Raw genomic sequence first — 27,567 nt, forward strand, 5'->3', positions numbered from 1 at the left:
GGGGTTATAGAGGTGTGTGCGGCGCTGTGTGTCCACGGGGTTATAGAGGTGTGTGCGGCGCTGTGTGTCCACGGGGTTATAGAGGTGTGTGCGGCGCTGTGTGTCCACGGGGTTATAGAGGTGTGTGCGGCGCTGTGTGTCCACGGGGTTATAGAGGTGTGTGCGGCGCTGTGTGTCCACGGGGTTATAGAGGTGTGTGCGGCGCTGTGTGTCCACGGGGTTATAGAGGTGTGTGCGGCGCTGTGTGTCCACGGGGTTATAGAGGTGTGTGCGGCGCTGTGTGTCCACGGGGTTATAGAGGTGTGTGCGGCGCTGTGTGTCCACGGGGTTATAGAGGTGTGTGCGGCGCTGTGTGCACGGGGTTATAGAGGTGTGTGCGGCGCTGTGTGCACGGGGTTATAGAGGTGTGTGCACGGGGTTATAGAGGTGTGTGCGGCGCTGTGTGCACGGGGTTATAGAGGTGTGTGCGGCGCTGTGTGTCCACGGGGTTATAGAGGTGTGTGCGGCGCTGTGTGTCCACGGGGTTATAGAGGTGTGTGCGGCGCTGTGTGTCCACGGGGTTATAGAGGTGTGTGCGGCGCTGTGTGTCCACGGGGTTATAGAGGTGTGTGCGGCGCTGTGTGTCCACGGGGTTATAGAGGTGTGTGCGGCGCTGTGTGCACGGGGTTATAGAGGTGTGTGCGGCGCTGTGTGCACGGGGTTATAGAGGTGTGTGCGGCGCTGTGTGCACGGGGTTATAGAGGTGTGTGCGGCGCTGTGTGCACGGGATTATAGAGGTGTGTGCGGCGCTGTGTGCACGGGGTTATAGAGGTGTGTGCGGCGCTGTGTGCACGGGGTTATAGAGGTGTGTGCGGCGCTGTGTGTCCACGGGGTTATAGAGGTGTGTGCGGCGCTGTGTGTCCACGGGGTTATAGAGGTGTGTGCGGCGCTGTGTGTCCACGGGGTTATAGAGGTGTGTGCGGCGCTGTGTGTCCACGGGGTTATAGAGGTGTGTGCGGCGCTGTGTGTCCACGGGGTTATAGAGGTGTGTGCGGCGCTGTGTGTCCACGGGGTTATAGAGGTGTGTGCGGCGCTGTGTGCACGGGGTTATAGAGGTGTGTGCGGCGCTGTGTGCACGGGGTTATAGAGGTGTGTGCGGCGCTGTGTGCACGGGATTATAGAGGTGTGTGCACGGGGTTATAGAGGTGTGTGCGGCGCTGTGTGCACGGGGTTATAGAGGTGTGTGCGGCGCTGTGTGTCCACGGGGTTATAGAGGTGTGTGCGGCGCTGTGTGTCCACGGGGTTATAGAGGTGTGTGCGGCGCTGTGTGTCCACGGGGTTATAGAGGTGTGTGCGGCGCTGTGTGTCCACGGGGTTATAGAGGTGTGTGCGGCGCTGTGTGCACGGGGTTATAGAGGTGTGTGCGGCGCTGTGTGCACGGGGTTATAGAGGTGTGTGCGGCGCTGTGTGCACGGGGTTATAGAGGTGTGTGCGGCGCTGTGTGCACGGGATTATAGAGGTGTGTGCGGCGCTGTGTGCACGGGGTTATAGAGGTGTGCGCGGCGCTGTGTGCACAGGGGTTATATAGGTGTGCGCGGCGCTGTGTGCACAGGGGTTATATAGGTGTGCACGGGGGTTATAGAGGTGTGTGCGGCGCTGTGTGCACGGGGGTTATATAGGTGTGCACGGGGGTTATAGAGGTGTGTGCGGCGCTGTGTGCACGGGGGTTATATAGGTGTGCACGGGGGTTATAGAGGTGTGTGCGGCGCTGTGTGCACGGGGGTTATAGAGGTGTGTGCGGCGCTGTGTGTCCACGGGGTTATAGAGGTGTGTGCGGCGCTGTGTGTCCACGGGGTTATAGAGGTGTGTGCGGCGCTGTGTGTCCACGGGGTTATAGAGGTGTGTGCGGCGCTGTGTGTCCACGGGGTTATAGAGGTGTGTGCGGCGCTGTGTGTCCACGGGGGTTATAGAGGTGTGTGCGGCGCTGTGTGCACGGGGTTATAGAGGTGTGTGCGGCGCTGTGTGTAGTGAGCTCGGCGTGCCTGTCACTGCTGTCATGTCTGGTGAGGTGACACGTGTTTGTCCAGCACTGGGACCATCAGAGCTGTCACGTCCTTCTGCCTGTCAGTGGCTGGTGTTGCTGGGACTTGTAGTGCCGGCTCTGGGCTGTTCTGCTTTTGTGTTATCCTCTGCCGTCCAGCAGAGTCCTGAGTAGGAGGAGAGATGGGAGGACAGTTCAAGGTGGACATGTTTCTGTAGTTTTGAGGCATAGGGGAGAAGTGATATGGGGCGGTAGCTTGTCAGAGAGGATGGGTCAGGAAGGGCTTTTTGAGGAAGGGGTGTGATCGAGGCATGTTTGAAGCATGAGGGGAAGACACCAGTTAGTTACAGGTTGAAGAGGTGGGTTGGGATGAAGATAGTGGTAAGGTTGGGGATGAGGTGGGACGGGATAGGGTCAAGATTGCAGGTGGTGAGGTGTGATTTGGAGAGTAAAGAGGAAAGTTGAGCTTCTGTAATGGTCCAGAACCTGGTTTTGGAGGAGGAGGATTAAGTAGGTGTGAGGAGAGGCTGGGGGGACTTGAGGCAAAAGCTTTGTCTGATGGTGTCATTCTTCTGCTTGAAGAATGAAGCAAAGTCTTTGGCTGAGATGGGAGGAGGTGCTGGGGGGCGGGGGAGAGAATTGAAAGTGTTAAATAGCTGTTTAGGGTTGTGGGACAGGGAGCATATGAGAGATGAGAAGTATGTTTGTTTTTCTGTAGTGAGAGACTGTTTGAATGTGATGAAGTGCTCATTGGAGTGGGACCTTTTCCATCTACGCTCAGCAACCCTGGAGGCCCTTTGCAGTTCTTTGGTTAGGCTGGTGTGCCAGGGTTGCCCATTGATTATGCAAGCTTTGGTTTGTGTGAGGGGGGCGACCGAATTGAGAGCTGCAGCTGTTGTTGTGTTATAAAAAACGGCAGCAACATCTGCGACATTCAAGGAACTGATTTATGTAAGAAGAAGATGGCGGAGGGATTCAGAGAGTGAGTGTAGGTCAAGGTGTTTAAGATTTCTGCGAGGGTGTACAAGTTTGTGGAGTGGGGATTGTTGCCCTGGAGAAGAGAGGGAAGAGAATGTAAGTAGGTTGTGGTCAGAAAGAGGGAGGGGTGAGTTAGAGAGGTTAGACAGGGAACAGAGGCAGGTGAAGATAAGGTCCAGAGTGTGGTCATCTTTGTAAGTGGCTGCGGAAGACCATTGAGCAAGGCCGAAGGAGGAAGTGAGGGAAAGAAGCTTAGAGGCAGATGACTGGGAAGTGTCAATGGGGATGTTGAAGTCGCCTATAATGATAGTGGTGATGTTGGTGGAAAGGAAGTGAAGCAGCCAAGTGGTGAAGTGGTCAATGAAATTGGTGGCTAGCCCTGGGGGGCAGTAAATGACGGCCAGTAGGAGGGGGAGTAGATTGCCACACAGTGCACCTCAAATGAGGGGAGAGTAACGGAGTATGTGTGTGTGTGTATATATATATATATATATATATATATATATATATATATATAATAAATAATATTATTTTCTTTTATCCTTTTCTTTAGTGCACTTTTCAAGAACTCATGGAGATGGCAAACAAGCTCAGCGAGCGAACGAGCTTTACAGTATAAGTCAGGAGAAAGTATCCATGGATTCACTGTGAAGGAGGTATGACGTAGTCATGCTGTAAAAATGTTTCACAGAAAGATAAAGACCACCTGAGCTGCACTGAGACCCCCTGATGGGCAGCAGCTAATGTAACCTGCTTAAAATATGTAATCAGAAAGTTCTGGTATTCTACATGGTGGAAATCTGCAGAACGCTCCTGTGTATTTAATACAATATGTATTTTTCATATTATTTTATTGCAGGTCACTCCTGTTCCTGACATGTTTTTAACTGCAGTAAGGCTGAACCATGAGGGCACCGGGGCCAGATATTTGCACGTTGCAAGAGAAGACACCAATAACTTATTCAGGTAAACAGCAGAGCATTATCACACTGCCGTTACTTTTTGTGCAGAAAGCTCTTTAATGTCCATATTATGTTAAGTTTGATGTGTGCCCTAATGCAGAAGATCAGCGCTTATGCCTGCTGAGCAATGCACTGCAGAGCGGCTCAATGGGGGTCTCAGGACCAGGACCCCACTGATCTTCTGCACTTGTTAGGTAGTACATGTCATTAAAAAAAAAATCACATGATAGCTATTCTTTAAAAAGAATTATCACATACGCACTTCTCGGATATGACATGCGGTGCGACTTCAAGAGCTCCCCTCACTCAATCTTGCACTCAGCCTTTCTTATAAACTTCAAATTGAACATAAATCACACCGCAACACGCTGCCACCACTCGCCCCCGAAATATAAACCACTGTCTTTCAGTCAAAAAGCCACATACTCTGAGAGGCTATGGGTTCTTTAGAACTGGGGTGGCCCCCCTATATTATATACAACGTGTGAGCCCCCTCACAGTGCCCTGCCTATGTACAGCCTGAGACCCCCACGTAGCCAGTGTTATTTGTCTGATGTTATAGTTTTCCTTACAAGACGCAATACTTTCTTTAGATTAAGATTCCAAAATGAGTTTTTGACTGTATTTTTGCTGAGCAAAAAAATAAAACACAAAAAACCACAGCGTCTTACGGTTCCAATGAAGCCTGAGACTTATAGAAATCTCCTGCCCTCTGTGCTTTTTTATTTTTTTTAATTCAGTGTAAACTGACCCGCGGTGCATGTTTGAAATCTACAACATGTCAATTTCTCTTGCGGGTACGCTGAGTTTTGAGTGGATTTTCCCCATTTTTAGTCATGCACATTGCATCACTAACACACTGTGAACAGTTTAGTTGCTAAAAATGACGTGACCGGTTCCCTTTAAGGTTTCAACTAATTAATCTGCTGGTGCAAAAAGAATAAACTTTTAGTAAATTTGTTTTGCTGTTTCAGATGTTTTCTCGCTGTTAGTGCAGATGACTGTTTTTTACACTTTTGAGAAAATCGGTCCAATTATTCTAATTACACTATGATCAGACTCTGATTTTTTTTTTTTTCTCTCTCGGAGGAGAGAAAAAAAAGTTTCTCCACTCTCTTTGTAATGTTGGACCGTGCTCGGATGATGGTCTGATTTTATTTATTTTTTTCCGTCTTACCACAGACCCATAGACATGACTGGGCGAGAGTAATATGATTTTCGGAGGCAAATCGTGCATACAGAGTTTGTTTTTTTTCTTCTTCCTTGGACCGACCCAGTCCGAGGAAAAAAATCGCACATGTGCACAGACCCTTAGAATAACATGGGGTAGAGTGCTATCCTGTCAAAACGACGGAAAGCACTGGTTGGAGTTGCAGCTTTCTGCAAGAGCCCTCATCTTGCCTCATGCCTCCATTATAGTAAATGTGTAGTGTAATGCTACCACTTGTGTCAGGAGGGGGCTGTCACAGACTGATAGGATGGTGTTCACACAAGGCCTTCAGCTGGGCAGAGATAACAGATGTTATGTTAACCTTTTGAGCACCAGTGTTCACGACTGACCCTTTTATTCTCTTACACGGGTGCATAAGTTACCGAGCACCGACTAATGATGTAGCAAGTGGTTCAGCACTTGTTTCCTGGCATTTATATACTACAATAAATTGAGTCTTTTTTTTTTTCCTCCCCATCATACAAGTTTCTGTTATGAATGACAGCTGAGTGTTGGCACGAGGGGATGCGCTGATCATTTTTATGTCACACAAGTGAATTCCCCATGATCTGATTCCGGGAGATTTTGCAGAATGATTGTGAAGGAGCATTCGTGCAAACTATGATTTGGGAGCCATAGAGCAATTATTTAGGAAGTTTTCCTTCCACCTCCTGTTTCGTAGTGTACAGTTCCGGACGACTCCTATGGACAGCACCGGTGTCCCACATATCCTGGAACATACAGTTTTGTGTGGCTCCCTGAAGTTTCCCTGTAGAGACCCTTTCTTCAAGATGTTAAATCGATCCTTGTCAACATTTATGAATGCGTTCACAGGTAAGATCATTTCACCTTCTCACTCCTTCAGTGTTACATATGACTAAATGATGAAACCCGTGCTGGCGCCTTGTTTAGTATGTGAAATGTTCTTATATTTAAAGTAGTGTGTTTTAAAGAAAAAAAAATAAAAATTCAGTCAATTATATTGTAAAAATCTCTTCTGCTTCTCCTTCCCATTTTGCACTGTGTAGTAGCTCCATTGCAGGCATACTCGCATGTATTGCTTTTGGAGCACAATATGTGAAATCTCTGCTTCTAATTCAAAGATGCATTTTCTCTAATAACCCCCCACGACAGCACACAGGAGGATGTAACCCCACCCTAATAGGGACAGGAAATACAAAGCCCCTCCCACATCCTCCCTCCAGTGTTATTTCCTGTCCCTATCAGGGATGAAGAGGTCATCCCCGGTGTGCTGGGCCGGCGACAGGCACGGGGGGAAAGCTATTTGCCGGGCAGCGGAGGACTGAGTGGTTTTACATCTCCTCCTCAGGGCGCTTCTCCCGTCTCCTCCGGATTCGGGATCCTCTCCGGCAGTCTGCGCTCTCTGGCAAGGTCTGCAGGGTCTTCTGACCAGAGGCCTCTTTGAGCTTTCCGGTCCATCTCCTCCTCCTCTCCCCCGCTGGATGCGTGGGCAATGCCGGCTCCAGGATGTGGAGCGCATGACGCGGCGCCGGAAGTGACGCCGGGCGGTGGATGATGACGTCCCTTCCGGCAGTTTTGTGTTTCACTGTGGACTGCATCAGAAGCTAAGGGGGAAGAGAGCGGTATTGCCGCCGGTGATCACAAATCTTCACCTGGACACCGGGGGAGGAGCCCTCTAAGCAGAGGGAGGCGCTGGTCCAGTCGCCCATAAAGGAGCCCTGGACAGGAAGACATCTACAGGTAGGACAAAACTATGTCTGTTGAAGCTTCTTGCTCTGCATCTGTAGAGCCCAGCGCCGTTCCGGTCCCAGTAAGTAAGGCACTGGTAGTCCATCTCCCAGATGCCGGTAAGGCTATGTGCCCACGTTGCATTTATGAAGCAGAAAATTTCTGCTTCATTTCTGCAAGTCCTCTCCCGGAAAAACGCATGCGGAATTCCACACGCGTTTATCGCGCATTTTTCGTGCGTTTATCACGCGTTTTCCACATGCGGAATTGTCTTGCGTTTTTTATGCATTGGACAAAGGCAATTCTGTTTGCGGAAACGCAAAATTAAATGACATGCTGCGGATTTTAGAACGCAGCATAAACGCTGCGGAAAAATCCGCAGCATGGGCATTGACATTGCGGAATGCCATTGGGGACCATGGGGTGCGGATATACATGCGTTTTTCAAGCGTTTACGCTGCGGAAATTCCGCAGCATATACGCTTGAAAAACGCTACGTGGGCACACAGCCTAATAGTGATTTATAGCTCCCCTTCCCTTCTCTCTCTTGTAGAGGGACAAGGAACCTGCATCTGGAGACAAAGTTAAACCGTCACGCAGATATCCCATCTGTACAAAAAGACTATTATCCTCCCATAGAAAGCCTCTATGCAAGGACTGTACGGAGAAGATTATCAGGAAGGAACAACCTTCCTTGATGGAAGAGATAAAGGTGATTGTACTTCGAGATCAAATCCTCCTTAGCCTCGGTCACTCTCCCTACGCCCTCACCTAGTCGGGGTTCTACATCTACTCCCTCAGCAACCATAAAGAGGAAGATTAGCCCGCCAGAGGGAGGGGAGGAAGACTCTCAAGAGGAGATATATACAGTACAGACCAAAAGTTTGGAAACACCTTCTCATTTGAAGATTTTTCTGTATTTTCATGACTATGAAAATTGTACATTCACACTGAAGGCATCAAAACTATGAATTAACACATGTGGAATTATGTACTTAACAAAAAAGTGTGAAACAACTGAAAATATGTCTTATATTCTAGGTTCTTTAAAGTAACCACCTTTTGCTTTGATGACTGCTTTGCACACTCTTGGCATTCTCTTGATGAGCTTCAAAAGGTAGTCACCGGAAATAGTTTTCACTTCACAGGTGTGCCCTGTCAGGTTTAATAGGTGGGATTTCTTGCTTTATAAATGGGGTTGGGACCATCAGTTGTGTTGTGCAGAAGTCTGGTGGATACACAGCTGATAGTCCTACTGAATAGACTGTTAGCTGCTTTTTTCTTGCCATAATACAAATTCTAAGTAAAGAAAAACGAGTGGCCATCATTACTTTAAGAAATGAAGGTCAGTCAGTGCGAAAAATTTTGCAAACTTTCAATGTGTCCCCAAGTGCAGTTGCAAAAACCATCAAGCGCTACAAAGAAACTGGCTCACATGAGGACCGCCCCAGGAAAGGAAGACCAAGAGTCACCTCTGCTTCTGAGGATAAGTTTATACGAGTCACCAGCACCAGAAATCGCAGGTGAACAGCACCTCAGATTAGAGACCAGGTCAATGCCACACAGAGTTCTAGCAGCAGACACATCTCTTCAACAACTGTTAAGAGGAGACTTTGTGCAGCAGGCCTTCATGGTAAAATAGCTGCTAGGAAACCACTGCTAAGGACAGGCAACAAGCAGAAGAGACTTGTTTGGGCTAAAGAACACAAGGAATGGACATTAGACCAGTGGAAATCTGTGCTTTGGTCTGAGGAGTCCAAATTTGAGATCTTTGGTTCCAACCACCGTGTCTTTGTGCGACGCAGAAAAGGTGAACGGATGGACTCTACATGCCTTGTTCCCACCATGAAGCATGGAGGAGGAGGTGTGATGGTGTGGGGGTGCTTTACTGGTGACAATGTTGGGGATTTATTCAAAATTGAAGGCATACTGAACCAGCATGGCTACCACAGCATCTTGCAGCGGCATGCTATTCCATCCGGTTTGCATTTAGTTGGACCATCATTTATTTTTCAACAGGACAATGACCCCAAACACACCTCCAGGCTGTGTAAGGGCTATTTGACCAAGAAGGAGAGTGATGGGGTGCTACGCCAGATGACCTGGCCTCCACAGTCACCAGACCTGAACCCAATCGAGATGGTTTGGGGTGAGCTGGACCGCAGAGTGAAGGCAAAAGGACCAACAAGTGCTAAGCATCTCTGGGTACTCCTTCAAGATTGTTGAAAGACCATTTCCGGTGACTACCTCTTGAAGCTCATCAAGAGAATGCCAAGAGTGTGCAAAGCAGTCATCAAAGCAAAATGTGGCTACTTTGAAGAACCTAGAATATAAGACATATTTTCAGTTGTTTCACACTTTTTTGTTAAGTATATAATTCCACATGTGTTCATTCATAGTTTTGATGCCTTCAGTGTGAATGTACAATGTTCATAGTCATGAAAATACAGAAACTTCTTTAAATGAGAAGGTGTGTCCAAACTTTTGGTCTGTACTTTATCTGGAAGATCTTCCAGAGGAAGGTGAACTGAGTCCAACTCCTGATAACTCCCAGCGAGAGAGAGATTACTTTCCATCAGATAGCTTGGAGGAACTCCTCATGGCAGTAAGGAGAACTATGGAGGTCGAGGAAGAAAAAGTTCCCCAAATGGTATAGGGGGCTACGTTTCAGAAAAAAATTGGTGTTCCCTATGCACAAGAGTATAAGGGACTTAGTCTTAGAGGAGTGGGAATTTCCAGAAAAGAGATTAAATACCCCTACTGAGTTAAAGGATAGATTTCCTGTAGACAATGAGACGGCAGAATGCTGGTCTGAAGTCCCAAGAGTGGATATCCAAATTGCATGAGTGGTAAAGAAAACCACAATGCTCTTTGAAGATTCCTCTCAATTAAAAGACCCCTTGGAGCGCAAAATGGAGGGACTATTCAGAAAATCTTGGGAGACCTCGACAGCACTATTAAACACCAACGCAGTCTCTACGGGCGTAGCTTGATCAATGGCTTGTTGGCTAGATCAACTGGAGGAACACCTAGTCTCGGGCACCCCCAGAGAAGACATCTTGGCATCCCTACCGCTTCTACAGAAAGCTGCGATGTTTTTAGCAGACGCTTCTGCAGAATCAGAGTGGCGGCAAGAGCATCTGGGCTATCAAACTCTGTAGGAAGGGCCCTATGGTTGAAATCCTGGAACGGCGACGTGGCATCAAAAATGAAATTGTGTTCCATCCCCTTTAAAGGGAAATAATGTTCGGGCCAGCCCTAGATGATCTTCTAGAGAAGGTCTCAGACAAGAAGGCCCTCCCGGAACCAAGGAATGTGAGGAAAAGGCCTTTTTGTCCCTCCCAGGAGCAGACCCCTCAATATAGGGGTAAAGGGAAAACAGGACGATGGAGCTACCCAAAAGATAGAGGAGGCAAAAATCTTTTTCTCTCCAAAATCAACGTCTGAACAGACCATGACGTCAGGATAGTCGGGGGCCGCATCTCAAATTTTCTCCCTCAGTGGAAAGAAATCTGCTCAGACCCATGGGTCCTGAAGGTTGTCTAGTTCAGAGTAAAAATAAATTTCTCCTCCTATCCAGAGAGGATAAAATTAACACAGCTCTCTTCTCAGTCGTCAGGCCACCCTGATATCCGGTCTTACAGACCTATTGTCCTCAGGGATGATATCCCTGGTTCCTACAAGAGAGAGGCACAGGACATTATTCCAGACTCTTCCTAATAAAAAAAACAAATGGCTCACACAGAGTTATAATCAATCTAAGGCCACTGAATCAGTATATCCACTACCAACGATTCAAGATGGAATCCATCCGGTCGACGGTCGACCTGATAGGACAGGACCATGTTATGGTCACAATCGACCTCCAGGATGCATATTACCACATCCCCATACATCCACTTCACAGGAGGTTCCTAAGATTCGCAGTGGCTCAAGGGGAATAAATAGTCCACTATCAATTCAATGTTCTCCCATTTGGAATTTCACCAGCCCCGCGAATATTTACAAAAGTCATGGCAGAGGTCATGGCTTATATCTGGGATCAGAACTATTTCAATAGTACCATACCTCGATGACCTGTTATTAATCGGGCCCTCAGTACCAGTACTCCAAGAACATCTACAGTTGACCACTCGGATCCTATCGTCTCTAGGCTGGTTAGTGAACCACAAAAAATCGGATATGGTTCCCTCCATGACAAAAACATTTCTAGGAGTACTATTGGATTCCCACAGCCAGATGTCATTCCTGCCCAAACAAAAACAGGTCATGATAAAAGCAAAGATCAATGTCCTAAGGAGCAGGAGATCAGTATCGTTGAGAGATGCCATGTCGGTCCTCGGGTCTATGACATCCTGTATTCAAATGGTGGCCTGGGCTCAGGCACATACCCGAACATTACAGACCCACATCCTTCGAATTGGGATGGATCCCCACGGTCTCTGAACAGGAGAATCCCTATACCACCATGGGTAAGAACCTCTCTATTCTGGTGGCTGAGCGTAAAGAATCTCAACAGGGGAGTACCATGGATCCAGAATCCGCTCGTAACCGTAAAAGTGGATGCCAGCGAGAAGGGATGGGGAGCCAAGGTCTCCCAAGAGCTATTCCAGGGTATATGGATCAGAGAGGTGTGCCAACGCTCATCAAATTTCAGAGAATTAAAAGCCGTAGAGGAAGTCCTCAGAGCAGCAGAGGCTGTCCAGAAATCTCACATTCAGATATTTTCAGACAATATCACCACGGTAGCCCACCTTCGTCATCAACTGGGCACAAGATACGAAAGCTTTAAAGCAATCGCAGCGAGATTATTTTCTTGGGCCGAAGAACATCTTCTATCCCTGTGGGCTCTTCATATCAAAGGTTCAGTCAATGTCCAGGCCGATTTCTTAAGCAGAACAAAGAGTGGAGCCTAAACCCAGATGTCTTCCAGATGTTATTCGAGAGATGGGGTTATCCAGAGGTAGATCTCTTCGCCGGACACCAGAACGCGAAGGTACCTCAATATTTCTCCCTGGATCCGAACGGCCCTTGCTTGGGAGTGGACGCAATCGCTTACAAATGGGAAGTCAAACTAGCGTATGCCTTTCTCCCACTGCCTGTCCTTTCAAAAACCTTACAGAAGATAAGGACCGAAGGGACCAGAGTAATCCTAGTGGCCCCTTTCTGGCCAAAAAGAAGTTGGTTCGGAACGTTAACCAGTCTGAGTGTGGAGAGCCCTGTAATCCTTCCTCCCATCAAAGATCTCCTGCTCCAGGGACCAATTCACCATCCGTATCCTGAGAGACTACAATTAACTGCCTGGCTTCTGAATTCCTGATATTAAAAAGAGGCCTGTCAGAGAAAGTCATCAAAACTCTCCAGAAGAGCAGGAAACCTGTAACGAACACCATTTACCATAAGATGTGGAAAACCTTCTTAGGCTGTGTGCCCACGATGCATTTTTTAAGATTTTCTGCCGCTGCAAAAACGCTGCAGAAACTCTTAAACACATGGTAGAAGGCCTGCCATGTTCCCCAATGATAATCTACATGTGCTGTGCACATGCTGCAGAAATTTCCGCTGCGGTTTATCATTGCGGAATGAAACGCAGCACTACCAATTATTTTGCGGAAGCGATGCGTTTTCGCCGCCATTGACTTTCATTGGAACGCTTGGATTCCGCATCACTGCATCTGTACATGCGGATTCCATGCGTTTCAATGTGCGGATGGTACCCGGGTGTGGAGAACAGGAGACTCTCCTCCGGACCCGGGTACCATAGAACCTGTAAAAAAAAGAATAAAATATTATATTTACCTTCTGATGGCCCGCTCTCTCCTTGTCTTCGCTTGCCGGTAACTCGCGGTGGACTGAAGGACCTGCGCTTACATCATAGTCTTGTGACTTCAGGTCCTTCAGTGTACCGCGAGCTGCCGGAAAGCCAGGACGGAGCGAAGCAAGACTGCGGGGGCCACCAGAAGGTAAGTATAGATTAATTTTTATTTTTTTACCATTCTTTAAGGTCACAGTATATAAATCCATTCAAACGGCATGGATTTATAGTGTGACCAAGTTGACAAGCACTTTCCAAGTGATGTTAAAATCGCTTGGAAAGCGCTTGATAACCCGCATGCGGAAATGCATGTGGAGAACGCTTCACATCTGCATGTCCCTGGCAGGAAAACACATGTACAATCCGCATGCGTTTTTTCTGCCAGGGAGATGCAGAAACACTCGGGAAAAATTCCTGAGCATTTCTGCATCGTGGGCACATAGCCTTAAGGTGGTGTGCACCCACTCGCCCAGACCCTCATAGGGCTGATGTGGCACAGATTCTAGATTTTTTACAAGAAGGTCTGGACAAAGATCTCAGACCTAGTACTCTTAAGGTCCAGGTAGCGGCGTTAAGTTCATACTTCGATCAAAGACTAGCGGAACATAAGTGGGTGAGAAGATTTATGACAGCAGCCACCCGCATCCACCCTAGAGTAACAGACCTGGTTCCCCCCTGGGACCTTAACATTGTTCTGAAGAGAGAACCTATAAATGTGACTCATGGTCAGCACTTTGCACTTTACTTAAATAATTGTCTCCATATGTATCTTTACCTTAGGCTGACTTTGGTCACTGTTTTTGTACATGGTCTTAAATATTGATTTATGCTTCTACCTACCCTCAGATGCCCATTTTTCTGTTTACTTTTTTCCTCCCTTGTATCATTGTTTCTTATGTGTTTTTATGAATTTTTCAATAAATGTTCATTTTATACTGACCATGAGTCATATTTATAGGTTCTTTATTCAATAAGGGATATCTGGTCACCAATTATTTTGTTCTTTTTGGATTTATTGTTCTGAAGAGGTTAACCCTTCCACTCTTTGAGCACTCATCAGACATAAGACTGGACTGACTGACCTGGATAACTGCTTTCCTGGTGGCAATAACTGCAGCCAGAAGAGTGTGTAAGCTACAGGCCCTTTCGGTCAACAAACCCTACCTGAGAATCCTGGAAGATCGTCTAATTTTTCAACTTGACCCTTCATTTCTACCTAAGGTGGTCTCAAATTTCCACAAATCTCAGGAGATAATCCTTCCATCATTTTGTGACAACCCAAAAGACAAAAAAGAAATGTAATTCCACACTCTGGATGTTCGGAGAATAGTACTCCACTATCTTCAGGAAACCGAAGAAGGAAGGAAAGACAAGAACCTATTTGTCCATACACAAGGTCCAAACAGAGGAAAGAAGGCAGCAAAATCCACAATAGCCAACTGGATTAAGAGGGCGATTACAGAGGCTTACCAGATCCAGGATCTACCTCCTCCAGCAAAGCTCAAGGCCCATTCTACAAGGGCGATATCTGTCTCCTGGGCTGAAAAAGCCAGTGCATCCATCGAACAGATTTGCAGAGCTGCCACATGATCCTCAATTCATACTTTATCCAAACACTACAGACTAGACCTAATGTCTGTTGGAGATTTAGCCTTCGGGAGGAAGGTCCTTCAGGCTATTGTCCCTCCCTAGTATATCTTTGGTATACCTCCTGTGTGCTGTCATGGGGGGGTTATTAGAGAATATAGAATTAGACTTACCGGTAATTCGGTTTCTAATAACCCACCACGACAGCACGGGTAATTCCCTCCCCCTCGCTTATTGTTTCTACGACATTTGGATCAGTAGAAATAAAAATGAATTTGCAGCATCTATACTCTTGTGGTCCTTTGTAATAACACTGGAGGGAGGATGTGGGAGGGGCTATTTAAACCTCTTCCTATTTCCTGTCCCTATCAGGGTGGGGTTACATCCTCCTGTGTGCTGTCATGGTGGGTTATTAGAAACCGAACTACCGGTAAGTCTCTAATTCATTTTTTTGTTGTTTTTGCGCCCTTGGAGTATAAAGTATCACAGTTCTTTCAAGAAGATTAAAATGTCATATATTAGCCTAACAACTAGGGAAAAAAATCAGATTTTGTACTCTAATAAGATACTGGAGTACAATTGTGCTAAAATTGATTGAGATTTTGAAAAGTCCTAAATGATGAAATAGCCTTAAGGGGAATCTGTCAGCAGGCTTTTCATATGTAGTCTGAGAACAGCACAATATAGGGGCTGAGATCCTGATTCCAGTGGTGTGTCACTTACTAGACTGTGCGTTGTCGTTTCAATATAATAACCTCCTGCTGATAAGTGTTTTATCACTACAGGATTAGTTGTCTTGTGCCATGTAGTCCTCCTGCTCTGTATAACCCCATGCTCACCACTGATTGGTATCTTTCTGCCCATGCACAGTGTACACAGAAAGCTGCCAATCAGGGGTGTGGGCGGGGTTGTACAGGGCTCAGCATTCAGAGCACTGCTAGATCTGCAGCAGAGAAAACTTGTATCAAAACTACAACAAGCAGCGCAGTAAGTGATCGGTGTATTCATTGCCTCTGCCCCTACATCATGCTGCTCTCAGATTACATAGTTAAAACCTGCTGACAGATTCCCTTTAAATATCTGGTTAAAGAAATGCTTATCCATAGTGGTGAGCGGAAAAAAATACAAAATATTGAAAGTTAATTTAAAAACAAAGGTGCTATTAAACAATGCACAGATAAAAATGTCACTATTATACCTATTTTTACTGTAATAAACATCTATGATGAATCAGACCCTGTGAATAAGAAAGTTGTACAACTTTTTATTTTCATATTTGGGGATTAAGCTTAATATAGAAGCAGAAAATGTCTTCTTACATTTGTTCACGTAAGGGAATGTTAAAGAAATACAATTTTGTGAAAATAGTTTTCACCTTCCTGCATGCTTTACTCTTGGGCTGCATTCACACATCAGTGTGACACGTCCGAGTGCAGTCTGATTGATTTATTTTTCAGATAGCACTCATGCGCATGAGGTACAATGGATGCATTCCTAATGCGTTGAAACACCGCATCCGAGAGCGTGATCCTTGAGATTCAGAGCTTGTCCCATTCTGATGAGATTTTGAGAATCGGCAATTAATGTCTATGGGGGTCCGTAAGATACGGATGCAAATTAGAAAGCTTCTGATCTGTTGCCGTTTTGCGTTAGTGTCTTATGGATTTGTTGCTTTAGTGATAAATTGAATAAAAACATGTGACCTTCCAGGTTTTTTTTTTTCTATTTTGAATGGGCTTGAAGCAAGTACAACTTTTCAGTGGAAAAAATGGAATAAAAAAAGAAATACCCATAAATATGGGTCCATTTCTTTCGGATGGTAGCACTCATGTGGATTTATGACCATAGCTTTAGGGCTCATTCCCATGTCCGATTTACATATATTTTTTTATCGCGTACAAAAATAACGGACTGATTATTCTGATCAGACTTTGGTTTGTGTCATCCTTTTTTTTTTTTTTTTTTCGAGAAATAATGAAAAAATTCTCCATTCCAACAGTCTGTGTCTTGCATAGTCGATTTTGATCCAAGCCTCAGTCCTCGAAAAATCACAGACACGTGAATGGCCCCATAGTCCTTACATAGTCATGGGTACTCTATGTGCCTTGTTTTGAGCCCCTGTATTACGTCACATATCTGATGCACCATAGCTTTTTTCTTTTTTTACTCCGTGATTCTGTATAAATCCGTGACCAGAAAAACCCTTTTGTGTCTCCATGTAAAACAAATGCACCAAGAGCTAACAGTGAGGGACCCATAGGAGACTGAGGTATAGGTCTGTATAGCACTGATCTGTAATACCCCCATATGCATGAGGCCGAATCTGTGGAAATGGTGCTGCATGCCCCCAGTAACGGGCTGACTGATGTAGACAGTAAATGATGAAATGCAATGTTACAATAGAAGCATGTCATGCCGAGAGCGGTCAGTAATCATTTATCATTTTTATATTTGCAGCAAGTGATTACACAATGTACCCGTTCTCAACTCAGAATGCCAAGGACTTCCAGAATCTGCTGTCTGTGTATTTGGATGCTGTGTTTTTTCCTTGCCTGAGAGAGCTGGACTTCTGGTAACACCCATATATAAGGATGTGTAATACTTAATAATAGTTAAAGGGGTTGTTCTCTTTCAATTAAATTCTAAAAAAAAAAAAAGCGCTGTACTCTCCTTTCCCAGGTCCACCCGCGAGTCTCCGCTGCTATTTACAGCACCACAGCCAATGCCTGACATAAGGAGTAGCAGCGGAGTCTTACTGGTTTACCCGGGGAAGGTAAGTAGAGAATTATTATTATTATTATTATTATTATTATTATTATTTTATTATTATTATTATTATTATTATTATTATTATTATTATTATTATTTTATTTTACAAACTCCAACCAAGGGAGACATTTTAATTGAACGCAAACCACCCCTTTAAGTAACAATAGTTAAAACATATTTTATTTTGTCATTTTATACAGGCAAGAAGGATGGAGATTAGAGCATAAAAATCCCACTGACTCCGCTTCTCCTCTGATGTTCAAGGGCATTGTATTTAACGAGATGAAGGGCGCATTTGTAAGTTGTTACTTTTTTTTTGTTTTGTTATCTTTTTGTCGTGTAATCATTTTATTTATTGGTCACCGTGTACTTTTTTTAAATTTTATTTTTACATTCATACCAGGCGCATAAAATAGTTAGGCAAAATGGCAAATGAGGGTCATGTAAAGTAGTAATTTGCTTGCATCTGGGGTTTAGAATTATTCTCAACATTTAAGTCATCACTTATCCTATAGAGAATGATGCCGCGCTCAGATATGAGTGTATAGTTCAGAGACAGATTCTCAGGATCTGGGAGTATCCTGAGAATAGTGATATCCTGTAAATAGATGAAATTATAATAGACTCCCAAAATGCCTTTTTATATTCTAGTTTTTTTGTGTGGAAGAGCAGGGACACCCATGGTGAATATAGGGACACCCATGGTGAACATACAACACAGTGCAGATAGTGTTCTCACCTTTATTAGTGTAGTTGTCTGGGACTTGTGCTGCGACAACTGCATTTTTAAGGGTCCCTATACACATTCGATAGCCGTCTGCCAAACACTACTTTCTTACTTGGCCATAAAAAGGACCACACGGCTCACCTCAAGTGTTCTTCTGTTCTCTATGATAAAGCTGCCACCAGACGTCATGGCAGCGTCTTATCTCGGCATTGAAAAAAAGGATCTGTTGAAACTCAACTGGCCAGATCAGTCTCTTCCTGGATATACACATTAGATCAGGGTTCCCCAACTCCAGTCCTCAAGAGCCACCAACAGGTCATGTTTTCAGCATTTCCGTTGTATTGCCCAGGTGATAATTGGATCACCCGCTCAGGCAATAATCCCATCACCTGTGCAATACTAAGGAAATCCTGAAAACATGACCTGTTGGTGGACCTTGAGGACTGGAGTTGGGGATCACTGTATTAGATGATCTGCCATGTAAATATAGAAAATTAAATAAATTCTGTAAAAATCAAATCAAGGCAGCAAAGATTGAGACAGAGAGAATCATTGCCAGAGAAAGTAAAAATAATCCCAAAATATTTAACTACATAAATAGTAAGAAACTAAAAAATGATAGTGTTGACCACCTTAAAAATAGTCTGGGTGAAATGGTGGATGAGGAAAAAGCCATTATGCTAAATGATTTTTTTTCAACCGTATTTACACAAGAAAATCGCATGACAGAAAACATGATCAGTGATGACAAAAGTTCTCCATTAAATGTCACTTGCTTAACCCAGCAGGAAGCACGGCTGCATCTAAAAATCACTAAAGTTGACAAATCCCCGGGCCCGGATGGGATACACCCGCGAGTACTGCAGGAATTAAGTAACGTCATAGATAAACCATTATTTTTAATCTTTAAAGATTCCATAATAACAGGGTCTCTACCACACGACTGGCGTATAGCAAATGTGGTGCCAATATTCAAAAAGGGGACAAAAACTGAACTTGGAAATTATAGGCCAGTAAGCTTAACCTCTACTGTGGGTAAAATCCTGGAGGGTTTCCTAAGAGATGCTATACTAGAATATCTGAAGAAGAGTAACCTCATGACCCAATATCAACATGGGTTTACGAGGGACCGTTCCTGTCAAACTAATCTGATCAGCTTTTATTAGGAGGCAAGTTCTGGACTGGATCAAGGAAATACAGTGGATGTTGTGTATATGGACTTTTCAAAAGCTTTTGATACGGTTCCACACAAAAGGTTGATACATAAAATGAGAACAATGGGGATAGGGGAAAATATATTTATGTGGGTTAAGAATTGGCTCAGTGATAGGAAACAAAGGGGGGTTATTAATGGAAAACACTCAGAGTGGGTCACAGTTAACAGTGGGGTACGACAGGGGTCAGTATTGGGCCTGCTTCTTAACATATTTATTAATGACCTTGTAGGGGGCATACAGAGTAATATTTCAATATTTGCGGAGGACACTAAACTCTGCAGGGTAATGGATACCTTTCTTGAAAAGTATAATATATATATAATTACATACATCCGATTTCTTGATAGGCCGTCGATCCAGGGAACTAGTCTGATTGCCGTATGTGGAGTCGGGGAGGAATTTTTTTCCCCAATGTGGAGCTTAGTGTTTGCTACATGGTTTTTTTTGCCTTCCTCTGGATCAACATGTTAGGCTATGGGTTGAACTAGATGGACTTAGTTTTTTTTAAGGTTGAAGGAAGACTGTTACTAATACCTGTGGACTCAGCCAACTTTATTACTATTTTTTTTTTGAAGATCTAGGAGCAATTCAACTTGTTTGTTCCACTCCTGCAATGCTTCAAAACACAAAGGGGATATCCAGTTTAGACACCTCATTATTTGTATATTATTTTAAGAGTTTTGAGTTCTGTTTGAGAGTCTCATCTCTTGGCCAGAGCGAAAAATGGTTACAAAAGTGGTTCTCCCGAGAAACTGTCCTGTCAGACTTCACACAACCCATTCATCATGTCATTGCATATGCTCTGTAAGGGTATGTGCACACGATGCAGAAATGAAGCAGAAAATTTCTGCATCATTTCTGCATCTCCCTGGCAGAAAAACGCATGCGGATTGTACATGCATTTTTCCTGCGGAATACATACGGATTCACATGCGTTTCCGCATGCGGATTGACAAGCGCTTTCCAGGCGATTTTAGCATCACTTGGAAAGTGCTTGACAACTAGGTCACACTATATAAATCCATGCAAACAGCATGGATTTATATAGTGTGACCTGAGAGAATGGTAAAAATAAAAAATAAATGTATACTTTACCCTCCGATGGCCCGCGCAGTCCTGCTCACTCCGTTCTCCCTTGCCGGCAACATTGAATTGAAAGACCTGCCGACGTCAGCGTCACGTGACCCGTCACATGACTCTGACGTCAGCGCAGGTCCTTCAACTCACTGCAAAGTGCCGGGAACCAAGCAGGAGCGCTGCGCGGGCCGACAGAAGGTAAGTATACATTTATTTTTTATTTTATTCTTTTTTTTAATGGTACCTGGGTATGGATGAGACTCAACTCCCCTCCACACCCGGGTACCATCCTCACATTAGAACGCGCCAATAACGCAAGTACAAATGCAGTCTTGCGGTATTGGCGCGTTCTAATGCAAGTTAATGGCGGCGAAAACGCCGCGTTTCCGCAAAATTAATGGACATGCTGCGGATTTTTGAGCGCAGCATAAACGCTGCGGAAAAATCCGCATCATGGGCACAGCATATGCGGATTTCCATTGGGGAACATTGCTACCCTTCTACCATGCATTTTTAATGCGTTTCCGCAGCTGCAGAAATGCTGCAGAAACGCATAAAAAACACATCGTGTGTACACAGCCTTACTACCAAGAATCTCTAGAGATTTTAGTTGGTCAGCGGGGGGAACGCTTTGTAATTATCTTATTGTCAAAATGAGGTTTTGAAAGCAAAGAGTGGTCACACCAAATATTGACTGATTTTAGATTTCTCTTTTGTTCATTCACTTTTTATTTTAATTAACAAAAACTAGAACGCTTTTACTTTTTTAAAGCATTTTTATTGTGCAGCATTTTTTCCTTTCCTGCTGAACACTTTTGCTCAGTAATGTTAGTACTGTGTGCGGGTATATTAAATATCTTGTCTTCCTTTAGACAGATAATGAGCGTGTATTTGCACAGCAGCTTCAGAACAAGCTTCTTCCGGACCACACATATTCTGTGGTATCTGGAGGAGAACCACTGGACATCCCAGATCTCACCTGGACCCAGCTGAAGCAGTTCCATGCCACTCACTATCACCCAAGCAATGCCAGGTACAGTATAGAGGCTCAAACGACTGAATTCCTGTGTCCGCGTGTAACCTAAATTGGGATTTTCCCGTCGTGTTTTTTATTTTATTTTTTTTTAAAAAGCTGCTGTAAGAGGTTTATTTAATTGTAATCTGTCTCCAGGTTTTTGCCACCTAATCAGGGACCCAGATGCCAGCGAAGTGTCACTTATTAGGCTGCTTAATGTAGTTTTGATAAAATCGCTCTTTTTAACAGCAGGAGATTATCACTATAGGACTAGTAAAGCATATTCATGAACTCTGTATAACTCGGCTCCACCACTGACTGGCAGCTTTGTTTATACACTCTGCATAGGCAGAAAACTGTAGTGTGGTCGAATACATAGCTCAAGATTCAGAGAACTGCTAGCTCTGCAGCAGATGAAACAGTGATTTTATCCAAATGACAGCAAGCAGCTCAGTAAGTGACACATCACTAGGATCAGGGTCTCTACCCCTTCATCATGCTGCTGACCGATTCCTTTTAAGCCTTTTGCGCTTTTATGATTTTATTACAGATTTCTGTGCTTTTTATAGAGGTTTTTTTTTTTTCTACCTCAAGATTTAACACAGACTAATTGGAAGGAAATATTCTGTATTAAATATGGCTGTATGTGTAGAGTATTTGCTTTTATTGCTTTTACAAATAATGATTAAATGTAATGTTGGCAGTATCTTAGGAGAATTATTTATTTTTCTCACTTATATAACGCTATTAATTCAGACATTGTCATCGCTGTCCCCATTGGGGCTCACAATCTGGATTTTCGATCAGTATGCTTCTGGAGTGTGGGAAGAAGCCGGAGAACCTGGAGGAAACCCACACAAACACAGGGAGAACATACAAACTCCTTGCAGATATCCTACTAAAGACAGAGAGCGAGTCAATATATCTTCAAACAATTGAACTGGATCGGTATACTGTGCTATGCCTCCGGTAACCAGATGATGCACGCGCTGATACGTCACAGGAAGTGCTCCCTTTGACCTGTGCGTGTTATCGGATGTTCCGGACGCATCGCTCTAAACCTCGCAGATACCTGTGAGCATGCGCCGCATTATATTGACTCCATGCACCTGGCGTAACATATAATCTCCAACGTGCACTGACACATCAGCTCCAATACCTGAAAAAGGTCATTCCGAAACGTGCGTTGGGGCATCAGGGTAGTGTACTTTAGTATTTACTTTACGTTCGATGTGTGGTCACCATGCATGTAACTACTATTTGTTGATTCCAAATGGTTGCACAAGAACATGCAGAATACAACATAATTAATAGATCCAGCATTGCTAGATCTACGTGTTTATTTTGCCTTTAGGAAACAATCACACCCATATCATTAACTTCATTTTGCCTTGATGGGTGTTTGCTGCACATAGGCATAGATATACAAGTTTGGTGCTATATATCCTACAGAAAAACGGAGTAAATAGTCAAAAAATAGTTGAAAAAGTAAAATTTTATTTAAATAGACAGCATACATAACAAAGTTTTAAAAATAAATAAAATAGATGTACAAGTGACTTGGGCCGTGGGGTACCCGGAACTGGGCTTCTGTACGATGCTGGGGGTAGTAGTGGCAACCCGATCCCGTGGCTCAGGGTGGTCAGTCCAAATTGTGGCAGTCTATTTATCAGTGTTTTGAATGTCCGACTACACCACCCGTGGATTGCGGTCAGGGATAACCGCTGCTGCGAGGCAGACCGCTGAGGCTGTTGGTGTGCAGCACAGGTGTAGTATAACTCCCCACGGGAAGAGTGTAGCCTCAGGGCAGTGTAGGTGGATGCTGGGGGTGATAGTGCCGGCGCAGCATAAATCACACAGTCCAATGATGCAGTCCAGGGTCTTTTACTCACAGTTGTTATCCAAGTCACTTCTGTCAGCAAGGACTGCCCAAGCCGTGCTACGCCCACCAGGCGAGGAGCTCGGTCAACCCCCAGGCAATTCAGGAGTATGGCACAGGACCCCCTTCTGTCCTTTCTCTGGCCTCTCTTGCCCCACCAGTGTCCTGACTTCTGTCCAGCTACCGCGGACCGTGTCGGGTAAGCGTTGGCCTTCACTTCCCGCTATCCTATATGGTGCCTTCCTAGCAGGTTTAGCGGGGGGTCGCACCAATAAATGGTCACAACCTCCGGTTCTTGGCTGAGGGTAGATTCGCCTCCACCAACTTAAGGATCCGGTACCTTTCCACAGCCTGACCCTTTCACCCGGTATAATGGGGTATGCAATGGTTGCTGGCCGTTCTGCACTCTTAGAGTCCCTTCTGCCTTGTTTCTGGAGCCCTTCCACTCCTCTGTCTCTTCTCCTTCCTTTCTTCTCCTTCTTCTCTTCTCCTCTCTGGCCCCGGCCTTCTCTCTAGGCCTGCCTCGTGGAGCTGAGCTCAGGCTGAGCCGCTGCTCCCTGTCAGCTCTCTCTCCCACTGACTGAACTGACTCTCTCCTCTACTACGAACTCCCCTGAACTAAGATGGCCCCCACCTTTTATCTACTTCTCAGTGTCTGAGCTCAGGTGACCTGCACCCAATGAGCTCCTTCCTGTGCTCCAGAAACCGCCCCCTTTCTTCTCCTACACCACTGGGTTCTCTCCCCCCTCCCCACTCCAGCCAGGGACATGGTCAGTTGTGCCCACAGCTGGGAGCACCGTCGAGCTGTCCCCCGGAAATGGGGTGAGTGTGTGTGTGCGTATGCAGCTAACTGAGCCCTGGTCCACACTCCATCCTTACCTGGGAGTGGAATATCACACCTCTGGGTGAGGTGCAATACCCCTGTAGCGGCCGAACGCTCGGGGCGCTACACAAGCAGAGATGTGCACTCACACTCTGATCACCCAAGAGTGTGTTTGTAACAGCTAAGTAGCTACCTCAAAAATACCTACTGATGAATAACCAAAAGATCATGATCAAAGGATACATATCCCTAAGGTGAAAGATTCCCCCAAATATGTATATATGACTGTATAATATCGCCTATCACGTTATTCTATATAGTGGCAGATGACAGTCCATATAAACAGTATGCAAAACAATACATGAAGGAACACACCATTATTCTCACGGTCAAAATATTAAAGTAACCAAATGAATCATAGTGCATGCATGTGCTGAATTAGGTATGGTAGAGGTGTCCAAATGGGTATTCTATATAAATGCTAAATTATGCACTGCATTAAGTGTGCATAAGGGGATAGCAAGGTAATACAAGCATTAGGGGACGACACAAATACATATTAAAGCCATCAATATACAGTAAAGGCATAAGGGAGGCATATCAGAGTGCTTGTGCAGCTAGGGAACACCCCTTACGCGCGTTTTGCATCAGCTTTCCCTAAGGGTTGACTCTAGGGTAGCAGCCAGCCTTTTTATATCGTCACTCACCAATCAGAACGAGCTTGTAATGGCGCTCATGCGGTCTCCACCGTGCCCGGAACCCCCTCAGTTTGGCGTCCGACGTCACTTCCCTCCACCCACAACAGACGCGTGTCATGGTGTGGGCAGGAGGAAGCGAGGCTGGCAGGACCCATTGCCACAGAGACAAGAGACTGAGTCAGACATTGCGAGCGCGCACCGCTGGAAAGTGTGAGTTAAGTATGGTAAAATAGAAGGAGGATGAAGGCATTTAAGCGCTCCACATATGGACAGTAAGGCTATGTGCCCACGATGCAGAAATGCTGCATATTTTTTCCGCTTCTCCCTGGCAGGAAAAACAAATGCGGATTTTACATGCGTTTTTCCTGCCAGGTAGAAGCGTTTATCAAGCGTTTTTGCATGCATTTCTGCATGGGGGTTATCAAGCGCTTTTCCAAGTGATTTTAGCACCACTTGGAAAGTGCTTGACAACTTGGTCACACTATATAAATCCATGCAACCGGCATATATAGTGTGACCAAGTAATAGTTAAAAAAAAAAAAAAAGAATAAGAATGGAAAAAAATAAAGATTATACTTGCCTTCCGATGGCCCCCGGTATTTTCTCTGCTCTGTCCGGTCTCCCCGGTGTCTCGCGGTGGTGTGAAAGGACCTGTGATGACGTCATTGAGTCATGTGACAGGTGAAGCGACCGCCGACGTCAGGGGTCACGTGACCTGTCACATGACTAAATGACGTCATTTCAGGTCCTCGCACCACCGCAAGCCGAACCAGAAACCGGACGCATCGCTGAGGAGGCCGGGGGACATCGGAAAGTAAGTATAATCTTTATTTTTTATTTTAAATTCTTTTTTTTTTTACAGGTTCTATGGTACCCAGGTCTGGAGGAGAGTCTCATCTTCTCCAGACCCGGGTACCATCCGCACATAGAAACGCATATTATCCTTGTGTGCAAATGTGCTGACACTGATATTAAGCGTTTCAATGCAAGTCAATGGCCGCAATTACGCTGCGTGTCCACAGAATTAATGGACATGCTGCGTATTTTTCTGCAATGATAATCTGCAGCGGAAATTTCCGCAGCATGTGCACAGCACATGCGGATTATCATTGGGGACCATGGGTCACGTATTACCAAGCGTTTTTTAAGCGTTCTCCGCGGCAAAAAACGCTTGAAAAACGCATAGAGGGCATGCAGCCTAACACTATCAAAATAACATAATTGGACCTCATGATTCTTGGATAAACATACAGTACAGACCAAAAGTTTGGACACACCTCATTTAAAGATTTTTCTGTATTTTCATGACTATGAAAATTGTACATTCACACTGAATGCATCAAAACTATGAATTAACACATGTGGAATTATATACTTAACAAAAAAGTGTGAAACAACTGAAAATATGTCTTATATTCTAGGTTCTTCAAAGTAGCCACCTTTTGCTTTGATGACTGCTTTGCACACTCTTGGCATTCTCTTGATGAGCTTCAAGAGGTAGTCACCGGAAATGGTTTTCACTTCACAGGTGTGCCCTGTCAGGTTTAATAAGTGGGATTTCTTGCCTTATAAATGGGGTTGGGACCATCAGTTGTGTTGTGCAGAAGTCTGGTGGATACACAGCTGATAGTCCTACTGAATAGACTGTTAGAATTTGTATTATGGCAAGAAAAAAGCAGCTAAGTAAAGAAAAATGAGTGGCCATCATTACTTTAAGAAATGAAGGTCAGTCAGTGCGAAAAATTGGGCAAACTTTGAAAGTGTCCCCAAGTGCAGTTGCTAAAACCATCACGCGCTACAAAGAAACTGGCTCACATGAGGACCGCTCCAGGAAAGGAAGACCAAGAGTCACCTCTGCTTCTGAGGATAAGTTTATCCTAGTCACCAGCCTCAGAAATCGCAGGTTAACAGCAGCTCAGATTAGAGACCAGGTCAATGCCACACACAGTTCTAGCAGCAGACACATCTCTACAACAACTGTTAAGAGGAGACTTTGTGCAGCAGGCCTTCATGGTAAAATAGCTGCTAGGAAACCACTGCTACGGACAGGCAACAAGCAGAAGAGACTTGTTTGGGCTAAAGAACACAAGGAATGGACATTAGACCAGTGGAAATCTGTGCTTTGGTCTGAGGAGTCCAAATTTGAGATCTTTGGTTCCAACCACCGTGTCTTTGTGCGACGCAGAAAAGGTGAACGGATGGACTCTACATGCCTGGTTCCCACCGTGAAGCATGGAGGAGGAGGTGTGATGGTGTGGGGGTGCTTTGCTGGTGACACTGTTGGGGATTTATTCAAAATTGAAGGCATACTGAACCAGCATGGCTACCACAGCATCTTGCAGCGGCATGCTATTCCATCCGGTTTGCGTTTAGTTGGACCATCATTTATTTTTCAACAGGACAATGACCCCAAACACACCTCCAGGCTGTGTAAGGGCTATTTGACCAAGAAGGAGAGTGATGCGGTGCTACGCCAGATGACCTGGCCTCCACAGTCACCAGACCTGAACCCAATCGAGATGGTTTGGGGTGAGCTGGACCGCAGAGTGAAGGCAAAAGGGCCAACAAGTGCTAAGCATCTCTGGGAACTCCTTCAAGATTGTTGGAAGACCATTTCCGGTGACTACCTCTTGAAGCTCATCAAGAGAATGCCAAGAGTGTGCAAAGCAGTCATCAAAGCAAAAGGTGGCTACTTTGAAGAACCTAGAATATAAGACACATTTTCAGTTGTTTCACACTTTTTTTGTTAAGTATATAATTCCACATGTGTTAATTCATAGTTTTGATGCCTTCAGTGTGAATGTACAATTTTCATAGTCCTGAAAATGCAGAAATTTCTATAAATGAGAAGGTGTCCAAACTTTTGGTCTGTACTGTATATACACATGAAAAAGTGTGGAGGAAAAAAAAAAATAAAACAAATATATGCAAAAAAAGCAAATAAGTGTTATATATGGATGCAAAAAATATTATGACAGGAAACACTGGATAACAAAAGTATCATGAGAACATAAAAAGTGAAAAGAGAAACAGGCAATGGAAAACCAAAAACCACTGACGGGGACAAAAAGTGAATACAT

The 27,567-nt window shown here is 44.9% G+C and overlaps 1 protein-coding gene across 1 annotated transcript in view; it reads left to right on the forward strand.

The window, feature by feature from the left end:
- The first annotated feature begins 5,854 nt into the window (after positions 1-5,854).
- PITRM1 (pitrilysin metallopeptidase 1) overlaps positions 5,855-27,567 on the forward strand; it is a 66,335-nt gene continuing 44,622 nt past the window's right edge. The window contains exons 1-4 of the mRNA XM_073676519.1: positions 5,855-6,004; positions 16,740-16,854; positions 17,252-17,348; positions 20,945-21,105. Of these exons, the coding sequence (XP_073532620.1) occupies positions 5,875-6,004; positions 16,740-16,854; positions 17,252-17,348; positions 20,945-21,105 (503 nt within the window). The 5' untranslated portion in view covers positions 5,855-5,874. The remainder of the gene's footprint in view (positions 6,005-16,739; positions 16,855-17,251; positions 17,349-20,944; positions 21,106-27,567) is intronic.

The sequence above is a fragment of the Phyllobates terribilis genome, unplaced genomic scaffold (assembly GCF_046119375.1).
Source record: "Phyllobates terribilis strain yellow unplaced genomic scaffold, ASM4611937v1 Scaffold_4__5_contigs__length_816908805, whole genome shotgun sequence".
Classification (NCBI taxonomy): domain Eukaryota; kingdom Metazoa; phylum Chordata; class Amphibia; order Anura; family Dendrobatidae; genus Phyllobates; species Phyllobates terribilis.